The sequence below is a fragment of the Odocoileus virginianus genome, chromosome 28, assembly GCF_023699985.2.
Source record: "Odocoileus virginianus isolate 20LAN1187 ecotype Illinois chromosome 28, Ovbor_1.2, whole genome shotgun sequence".
In the NCBI taxonomy this organism is placed as follows: domain Eukaryota; kingdom Metazoa; phylum Chordata; class Mammalia; order Artiodactyla; family Cervidae; genus Odocoileus; species Odocoileus virginianus.
In genome coordinates, this window is record NC_069701.1 from 23,996,934 (window position 1) to 24,006,963 (window position 10,030).

Sequence of the window (10,030 nt, forward strand, 5' to 3'; positions counted from 1 at the left end):
ATTTCAGAAAAAGTTAAAAAAAAAAGAAATGAATAAAATCATCTCACATATTGATAATTGTTAGGAAAGAAGTAATAGCCATGGTAGGCCACCCAGAGTAGTCGGAGAAGGCCATCCTGAAGAGGAATTTCAAGTGAGAGGTGCAGGAAAGATGGAAGCAGCCTTGAGAAGGATGGGTGGGAAGCATGTTCTGGGCAAAGGCAATACCACATACCTATAAATTAGAGTTTGACTCATTGGTGGGACTGAGGGAAGACCAATGTGGCTGGAGAGCAGACAGCTGGGAGGATATGGCGTGAGATTATGCCAGAACATGACCAGGGACCTGATCTGCTGAAGAGTTTTAAGTAGAAGGGACACATGATCAGATTATGGTTTACAGAGATCAGCCTGTGCTAGAGAGACAGGCCTCTTTTGCCTGTGACAGTCCCAGTTTATTTCTGTCATCCTTGCATAATTATTACTAATGCCCCTTTTTGTTCTGGAAAGTGACTTGGTTTAGATGGTAAGTCATATACAACTTAAGCAGAAGGGGAAATCATGAAGACGGGGAGAGCAGTCAGACAGTGGCCGCAGGAACCCAGGTGAGAAATGGTATTTGTTGGAGGTGCACGTGAGAGCATGTTGATGGATTAGAGACGAAATTTGGAAATAGAATCACAGGACTTGCTAGTGGATTGGGTGTGGGGTAAAGGCAAGGGCAGCATCAAGCGTATATCTCAATTTCTGGGCTGAGTAACAGAAGGAACAGTGATGTCATCTGCTGAAATGGAGAGGCCTGCAGGTGAAAAGTTCTGGAGGCAAATGAGAGTTTCCTTTGGGCCACAGTGAGTGTGAGATCTCTGGAGGCCATCCAAGCAGAGGTGTCTAGAGGTCAGTCAGATATTCAAGCACGGAGCAGGGAAACCCAGGTTTCTGAACAGGGGAGATGTAATTTTCAGAACCATCAGTGTATAGGTGCTATTTCCTGCACTTGGAGAAAATTTAGAGCGTTAAAAGGTGAGAGTCCTGGGCTGGGAAGGGGTGGGAGGTGGGAGGGAGGTTGGAGAGGGAGGGGACACATGTGTGCCTACGGCTGACTCATGCTGATGTGTGGCGGAGGCCAACACAGTATTGTGAAGCAATTTTCCTTCAGTTAAATAAGTTTAGGGAAAAAAAAGAGAGCAAAAAAAACCTTAAAGATTAGGTGAGAACCAGAACCAAGTCTGAGGGACCCTTAGAGTTTAGGGAGATGAAAAGACCCAGCTACGGAGACAAAGGAAAATTAAAGGGAAACAAAAGGAGGATATGGTATTATGAAGCCAAGAGAGAACCTTCCAGAAAGGAGGAAGAGGACAACTGTGCTGAGCGTGTCTCCGAGCCTTCCTGATATGAGACAGGAGCTTGTCAATTGTCTTGGCACCGTGGAGGTCAGTGGTGACCAGAGCTGTTTTGCTGAGTGGTGGGGACAGAGGTCAGGCTGGTGTGGGTTCCAGTGTGAGTCAGAAGTGAGGAAGCAGAACGTGCAGGTGGACAGACTCTCAAGTCTGACGATAAAGAGGAAGAGGAAAAGGTGAAAGAGTGAAGAGTGACATGGATTGAAGGCTGGGTTTTCAATGTGGGAATTTATCAAGGAAGCAGGCACAGAGGGTCTGGACTCTGAGGTGTGGCGTGTATCATGAGGAACAAGCACACTTTCCTCACTGAGGTGAATGTCCCCAGGTGTCCTGTGCAAGACAAGTGCGCCTCAGGAGCTGGGTGGAAGGGAACCACTAACCAGAAAGTGTCTTCTCCTGCAACGTCCCTCCAGCACCCCAAACTGCAGAGGTGAGCACCGTGGCCAGCCGGCAGCGGGCTTGTGTTCGTAGGGTCCAGCTCCAGAATCACAAGCCAGGCAAAGAAGGGTAGGTGTGGAGCTCAGAGTAAATAAACACACACTTCTACTCTGAACATGGGATTGAGGAGCACTCGCAAGGGGAGAAGATTAATGAGAAAATGATCTCTAGAGAGGAAAGACATGTTGAATTTCCCTGTCAAGGAGGAAGAAGTGTGGATATAAGGTAGTCACAAGAGAGCTTTCTCATACAAGTCCCATCAGAAGGCCTTGTCAGCCATTTCTCCAAGGAAGACATACAGATGGCACAAAAACACATGAAAAGATGCTCAACATCACTCATTATCAGAGAAATGCAAATCAAAACCACAATGAGGTACCATTACATGCCAGTCAGGGTGGCTGCTATCCAAAAGTCTACAAGCAATAAATGCTGGAGAGGGTGTGGAGAAAAGGGAACCCTCTTACGCTGTTGGTGGGAATGCAAATTAGTACAGCCACTATGGAAAACAGTGTGGAGATTTCTTAAAAAGCTGGAAACAGAACTGCCATATGATCCAGCAATCCCACTTCTGGGCATACACACCGAGGAAACCAGATCTGAAAGAGACACGTGCACCCCAATGTTCATCGCAGCACTGTTTATAATAGCCAGGACATGGAAGCAACCTAGATGCCCATCAGCAGATGAATGGATGAGGAAGCTGTGGCACATATACACCATGGAATATTACTCAGCCATTAACAAGAATTCATTTGAATCAGTCCTAATGAGATGGATGAAACTGGAGCCCATTATACAGAGCGAAGTAAGCCAGAAAGATAAAGACCATTACAGTATACTAACACATATATATGGAATTTAGAAAGATGGTAACAATAACCCTATATGCAAAACAGAAAAAGAGACACAGATGTATAGAACAGACTTGTGGACTCTGGGAGGAGGCGAGGGTGGGATGTTTCAAGAGAACAGCATCGAAACATGTATATTATCTAGGGTGAAACAGATAACCAGCCCAGGTTGGGTGCATGAGACAAGTGCTCAGGCCTGGTACACTGGGAAGACCCAGAGGGATCAGGTGGAGAGGGAGGTGGGAAGGGGGACCGGGATGGGGAATACATGTAAATCCATGGCTAATTCATTTCAATGTATGACAAAAACCACTGCAATGATGTAAAGTAATTAGCCTCCAACTAATAAAAATAAATGAAAAAAAAAAAAAAAGAAGGCCTTGTCAGAGATGTAGGTAGGAGAAGTTTAAGGAGGATTATGGCTGTATCTCAGAAAAGTGAGTCTTTGACAAAATAAAGCAGGGGAAAGTTAGCTGGGATTAAGGAGAATGTGGCTGCCCATCAGCTGCTGGGAATAGGCTCAAAGCTCTGCTGAGTTTAGGGGTTTTTATGGTAGAGTCTGAATGGACCCCAGGTTGTAAGAAGCCTTTTGTTATGAGATGGTTCACTGTTAGATTTCTATCCCAGGTGCTGAAGGTCTAAAGTTTTTGCAAAAGTGAGGGGAAAGAAAGGAAACATTAGAGAGAGGATGATTGGCAAGGCTGGATACAGAAGCTTTCCAAATTTTTGTAAAAGGGAAAAATAAGTGTATTATTACTTGATATGAAAGTTGGATACAGAAATGTATTCACCATTTTTTAAGATTTTAGATCATTTTACTTATTGGAATCTGAAAAATTCGTAAACATCAAATCTGAAAACAAAACAAAACAAACTGAACACCAAAACCAAAGCTTTTCTCTGAGGAAGAAGTTTCTTGGTTTTCTAGGAATTTATGATTTCCAGAATCACTCATAATTCCTTCACTCTAACAGACCCATGGCAACCCACTCCAGTATTCTTGCCTAGAGACTCCCATGGATAGAGGAGCCTGATGGGCTATAGTCCACGGGCTCACGATCAGTCAGACATGACTTAGCGACTAACAACAACCACAACAGACCCAAACCCCTGCCATAAGAGACAGTTTTCCTCAATAGGAAGTAACTGCTGCTGGCTTCCCTGGGTTGAGAAAGGACCAGGAAGGGAAAATGACTTCCTCTCAAGGACACGAATCATATCCAACGCAAACAAAGCCGCCTGGCTCTGAATTTTGGTGTTGTCACTCTTCCTCCACTTCTTGACATGTTCGTTCCTGGGAACTTGTATAAGGCAAGGAAACTAGAGTGAGGGGAAGGAGCACTGGAGGCGGTTCTGGATGCACAGACAGAAACTGGTTCATAGTTGGACTTGCAGGTGCTGCTACTAGAAGGTCAAGGTGGCAGTTTCTGAAGCACGATTCCAGCATCCAGTCCTCCCGTGACTGTGTCCCTGACCCCACGCAGAGATCACCCAGGACAAGCTGGGCGACTAGACCGGGGACAGAGGAGGTGGCAGGACACATCTGCAGGGAGGGAGAAGGCCTGGACTGAGAAGGGCCTGGAAACGGCCCCGGGGGAACCAGAGGGGCCTGGAGAGGGAGCGGGTCTGATTAGGGGAAGGCTGGACAGGGGGTCTGTCCTGAATGATGCTGAGGGTGTGTCCTGGAGCCAAACACACAGGCACAGGCTCAGCTTCACGTGGCTGTCCTGCCATCAGTCCTGGAACCAACAGGCTGTCCTCATACCAAGAATGACACGCAGTCTCAGTATTCCATCTCAAGCATTTATTAGATCCGCTGCCTTCTGTGGACAGAGAACTCTCTAGCTCAGTGTCCCCGCCCTTGGGGACTCACAGCCCCGTCTCCTGAGCAGAGAGAGAGGCAGCTCAGTACTTGTCAGGCAGGCCAGGAGGTCTGAAGTGGTTGGGGTCTTTGCCGCTCCGGCCCCATTCGTTGGCAAACTGGTCGGCCTTCGAGTCCTCCCGCCCCTTGCCACTGGACGTACCCTTAAGCAGAGGGTCTGTGAATCTCTGAATACCTTCTCTGGCATCACTAGAAAGGAGGAGGGCAGGGAGGGGATTAATCCAGGACTATGAGCCCCAGCCCCACCCTCCCCATCTCTCCTCTTTCCAAGGGATCAGTGACTCTGAGAGGAGCCCAGGAAAGAGGGGCTACAGCCCTGAGGCTCCCTGGGCTCAGCCCACCTCAGCCCTGCGCTGGGTGAACAAACCCATAGCGGGAGGGTGGAGAGTCGCCTGTCCCACCAGCTTGCTCTGCTCTTCAGCCACTCAGACCTCACACTGGGCGCAGAGCAGGAGGGTGGGTAAGAGGAAGGAGGGCCCACAGCCCTACTGGAAAGTTCTCCAGGGCTTGGCCCCTCCAGGTTGTCCAAGGCAGCCAAGCTCTGCCCACCCATCCCTGTAACCCAGAGACCCTGGTACCTGATCACTTTAGCAGCCCAGGCACCCCCTGGTCCCCTTTGGGCAGCATCATAGTTTCCGCGGGCATGGAAGTATTTGTCTGCACCTATGTAGTTGGCTTCTCTCATGTCAGAGTAGGCTCTCCACATGTCTTTAGCCCCTGAGAGGAAAAGAAAATGATAAGATGAATATGATCATGTTTTGGTGAAAGAGAGAAATTAATAATTTCCTGCCACTGAATCCAGGTTTCAACCTTTGACTAAGCCCTTGGAGATTATTATATTGGCTTGAAATGAATACTTCTTTACTTCCCACTTACTTCCCTGTCTGAAATTGTGAGTACACACTTGGTGCAAATTTTATTCTGTTTGGTTTCATTCTAAGTCTGTTGGAACTTTGTTTCTGGAGGTGTGTGATGTGTGTGAAGAAGAGGTCAGTGCTCTTTCTTTAAGGGATGTTTGCTTATACAATGAAGCTCCACCTGGAAAGATGCAGGAAAGGATCTGACCAGAGCTTGAGAAGAAGAACGATATGAGAAAAGCTGTGGATATAGGATACTCCCAGCCTGGTTAAGGAAAGAAATCCAGCCCTGGTGACTAACTTGGGCCTGAGTACATCTGAATACTGAGGGCATGTTTGCACATGGGCAACCGCCAGAATTAAATCAGCAGATGATAAAGGTGAGCTCTCTAAGAGGGCTTTGATGAAACAGGGTAATCAGAATCAGAAAAAGGGCAACTGAACCACCAGCTCTAAAGTTCAGTGTCCTCTCCAGTAAAATGGAGGAGTAATGCCTCCCTCAGGGTGGTTAAGCAGGAGAACTGAGGAAATACAGGTTGAGTTTAGAGAACATTGTAGGTGCTCACTATACCATCACCTCGCTGGTCCTTCGAAGAGTAGGGCAAAAAAAATAAATAAATAAAGTAGGATGAAGATCAGAGAGGCATGGGCAAAGAACCCAACCTAGATAGAATGAAATGGCAAAGGTTTCAAAGATTAGCTCATAAGGAAAAGAGGAAAATATAACATGGATTATAATCATAGTTTATGTAATAGCTCTGTGAGATAACTTATCTTTATTTTAGGTATTAGCTATTTCCACTGTTCAGAAAAATAGTTTTGTTGAGGGCTATGATATTCTTACTATAGCTATTCACCCTGAGTTACAGATTTAAATAGTTCCCTGGAGTCTAGAATAGCTTAATAAGTGCTTCCAAATGCACGACATATTTGTCCCTTGGGTGCAAAACCAGGTAGTGGTTCTCAATATATATTCTGTGCAAAAATCAAGTGGGGTGCTTAATAATGGACAGATTTGCAGAGAGCCCCAGGGATTGTGGTTCAGGGAAGGGACTGTGTGTGGATCCAGACACCTGCATTCCACAAAGCACCCAGACCACGGGTGATTCTCATGCAAGTCATCCTAGAGTGCCCCTTGAACAACACTGACCTAGGAGATGAAAAGATATTTTTATCTGGGCCTGTGTGAATTTAGATAGAATTAAGAACAAACTCTTAAAACAATTATTCAGCAATTATCACAGAAAAATAAGAACACCAAATAGTTTGGGGAAATAAATTATGGCCAGTTTGCTCTGGCTATGTGAGGTCTATGTGGTCTTGCTATAGGATTCTCTCCAGGTCTCAGCCTCAGTAGAAACTCATGCTCCCATTTACTATGGGGAGAAGAACTCTATCGGGTTTCCTCTAAAAGCACAACCCCCACTCTCTGCCATCTACTCAGATAAAGAGCAGGACGCGTGTTCACAGACTCCTCACTCTCCACGTGTACTCTTGTCTGGGAGGCGGTAGAAGGGCCGAGGTTAACAGCAGGGTCTCAGGATGCTGGGTTCAATCCTGCTCTGCGGGAGGACGTTGGAACCTATTTTAATCTCTTGGGGCAGCAGGTTCTCTGATAAAGGGTAATGGTCCCTACACTGCAGGACTCAAGGATTAAACCTTGAGGAGGAAAACGAGTCGATTCCTGCACATAAAGCTCTTAGACAGTCCTGACCAGCTACTGAAAAATCAGGTATTTTAGTTTTAAGTATTAAGTGGTTAAACCCACTTCTTGGCTACAGGAGACTTGGAAATAAGCCATCTCTAGTTGCCCACAAGGGGAAGCAGAGCCTTACTGGTATTTTGGGAACATGGACCTCCACCCTAGCCCCCTCCCCACTAGATGCCTTCCTCACTCCTGCGGAAAGTCGGGGCTCAAACTTTATATGACCTCGGGCTTGGGGATCCCCAAAAAGAGTGCAAAGCTGGCCAGAAAAGCCTCAGGTTGTGCTACCATGAAAACTAAGCTCCTTTTCTGCCCACCTATGGCCTTTGCCCTGTGGGGATGTGTCCTCTGCTCAGGTGAATCCTGGGGAAGCAGACACAGCCTCCCTGGCCCATCCTTTGGTCCTTACCTTGACCAGCTTCCTTTAGGAATGTCCCCCATCCCTGGCTGCTGACGCCCAGGATCAGGAAGCAGAAAATGATGCTGGTGGAAAGGTTCATCCTGCAACAGAGAGATGAGCGGACTCAACCAAGAATGACAGGTCTTGAGGCTGAGTTGTAATGTGGACACACTCTTACATTCCAAACGTAAATCTCTCTGAATTTTATCTCGATAGATAGATAGACGATAGGTTGTAACACAGAGGATCCAGCTCTCATTTCCACTGAATCCTGGGAATCCAGTGATTTCCTGCATGAAGGATTGCAATGGGCTTTTAGCATAAACCACTTTCCAGTCCCCTCATCCTCTATCAGCCAGAAACCCAGCTGCACTGCAAGTTCCCCAGAGGCACGAGGAGTGAGTTCCTGCTGCCTGTCTGTGATGTGAGACGAGGTGAATGAGGCACAGGTGTCTATGGCCTGCGTGCTCACCCCATCACTGCCTTCACAGAAGCAGACAAGGAGAGCCCTACCCCCTGAAGTGCTCACATCTGGAGGATTCTAATGGTCAGAATGAATAGTAGATTCAGGAAGGAAGCAGAGAGCTGGGCTGCAGCACAAGAATGCTGGTGAAGAGAAAGTCTCCGAAGAGGAAAAGTGTTGGAGAGTTCTAGCGCCTCACCTTTGGCCGTGCCCTCCTGCTGAGGCTCCTGGTGAAGCTGCGCCGCCAGTGCTGCCTGCCTGGGAGACGGGGCCGGTGCTTTATATACTGACACTTGGCCAGTGGAGCAAATGAGAAACGGGGTGGAAGCAAAAAAAGAAAGAAGGGAAGAAAGTTTGGGAAATCCCTCCTGACCAGAACACAGCATTGAAAACAGCAGTGTTATTCTTCACTCACATCTAATTTTCCTAGATTGTGCAATCTGGCTTTTTTCAGAATGTAGCATGTTGGACCTTTGCTTTCCATTTCAAGTCTCATTCCAGTGGCAAATGTGTTTTCACCCCCCACAGTAGTGTACTGACATTTGCTGTGAAGGGTGTGTGTGCTTAGGTGCTCAGTTGTATCTGACTCTTTGGGATCCCATGGACTGTAACCCACCAGGCTCTCTCTCCATGGGATTCTCCAGGTGAGAATACTGGAGTGGGTAGCCATTGCCTTCTCCAGGGGAGCTTCTTGACCCAGGGATTGAACCAACCTGGGTCTCTTGCACTGCAAGTGGATTCTTTACCAACTGAGCCACTTGGGAATTCCAAAGAGTAACATTAGAAAAAGAGAGTTGAGTAAAGAATGTGAGCATACAGCGCAAATGGAACAGCAGAAGGGTCCGTTACAAGGAACAGCTCAGGATGAAGCTGGGACCTCAGGGTACAGCAGAAGGAAAGGAAGGAGACAGAAACTCAGGAAAATCAAACTTCCAGCACCCACATGGGGTGGGTTCAGCACTGGAAAAGGGAGTCTTCCAGCTTCAAGTGTATTCATGATCAGATGCTGTTGATGGTCATAACAGTAGGTCATATTGAGAGGTCATTGCAACCCCAGGAAGGTTGAACTACAGTGAGGAAATTTGCTATGATATTGTGTAGAAATGACACCATAAAAACGAACAGGAAAAGTCCAGATGTCTGTTAAATTATCAGCATAGATGGTTCAGGAAGGATACAGAGAAAGCTGATTTATCACAAGAATGCTGGAGGATACGATGTCAGAGAATAGCTGTTTCAATCAGAAAAGCAGGACTGGGCTTTATTCTGTGAGTTCAGGAAGATAATCTTGGGAGGAAATTTCATGCAGGTGCTCTCACAGGGATGGCGTCTCTGATGAACTCCTTGCCCCATCTCTGCCTCTTAATCCCAAAGGGAAATTTCAAAGGTCACTGGATTTCCCAGAGGAGAAGGGATGATGCATGTGTGATATGTCAGAGACGGTGGGGACCCAGAGGACATACTGCTCTTCCTGATGGTGGCACCCTGGGTTGGAAGCCTGAGGATGGCAGGAGGCCAAGTGAGGCCCAGTCCAGGAGCCCCACCTCAGGATTCTTCCCTGGAGTGTTCACCGGAGAGCAGGAATGTGAGCCGTGCATTGGGAGACACAGGGAAGCGATCTCCAAGACAGATGCAAGCAAATCACGGAGACTTGCGAACTGAGACGAGGGGAGATGGTAAATTAGAGTCTAGAAGGACATGGGGCTTGTGCTCAGGTAGTAATCCCCAGAAGAAGGAGAAGGAGGGTGAAGAATCGCCAATCTGTTACAAGACTCAGGGAATCATGAGCAGGACATGAGAAGGAGGAGCACTGGCCCGGGAGGAAGCACAGCAGGCGAGGGTGACCCTGTGGTCTGGGAACCACGGTCTTAGATTTGTGGTTGTTGCTTAGTAACCGAGTCCGTGTGGGACTCTTCAGTGACTCCACGGGCTGCAGCCCTCAGGCTCCTCTGTCTGGGGTTTTCCAGGGAAGAGTGCAGGAGAGGGTGGACATTCCCTTCTCCAGCGGATCTTCCCGACCCAGGATCGAACCCACGTCTCCTGCATTGCAGGCGG

At 47.6% G+C, this 10,030-nt stretch overlaps 1 protein-coding gene across 1 annotated transcript; it reads right to left on the reverse strand.

Moving 5' to 3' along the window:
- Positions 1–4,457: 4,457 nt before the first annotated feature.
- SAA1 (serum amyloid A1) lies at positions 4,458–8,258 on the reverse strand. The gene is made up of 4 exons (XM_020907711.2): positions 8,175–8,258; positions 7,522–7,613; positions 5,129–5,267; positions 4,458–4,739 (listed from the first exon to the last, which is right to left on the reverse strand). The coding sequence occupies exons 2-4, from the start codon at positions 7,610–7,612 to the stop codon at positions 4,574–4,576; spliced, it is 396 nt and encodes a 131-aa protein (XP_020763370.2). The 5' UTR covers position 7,613; positions 8,175–8,258; the 3' UTR covers positions 4,458–4,573.
- Positions 8,259–10,030: the final 1,772 nt, after the last annotated feature.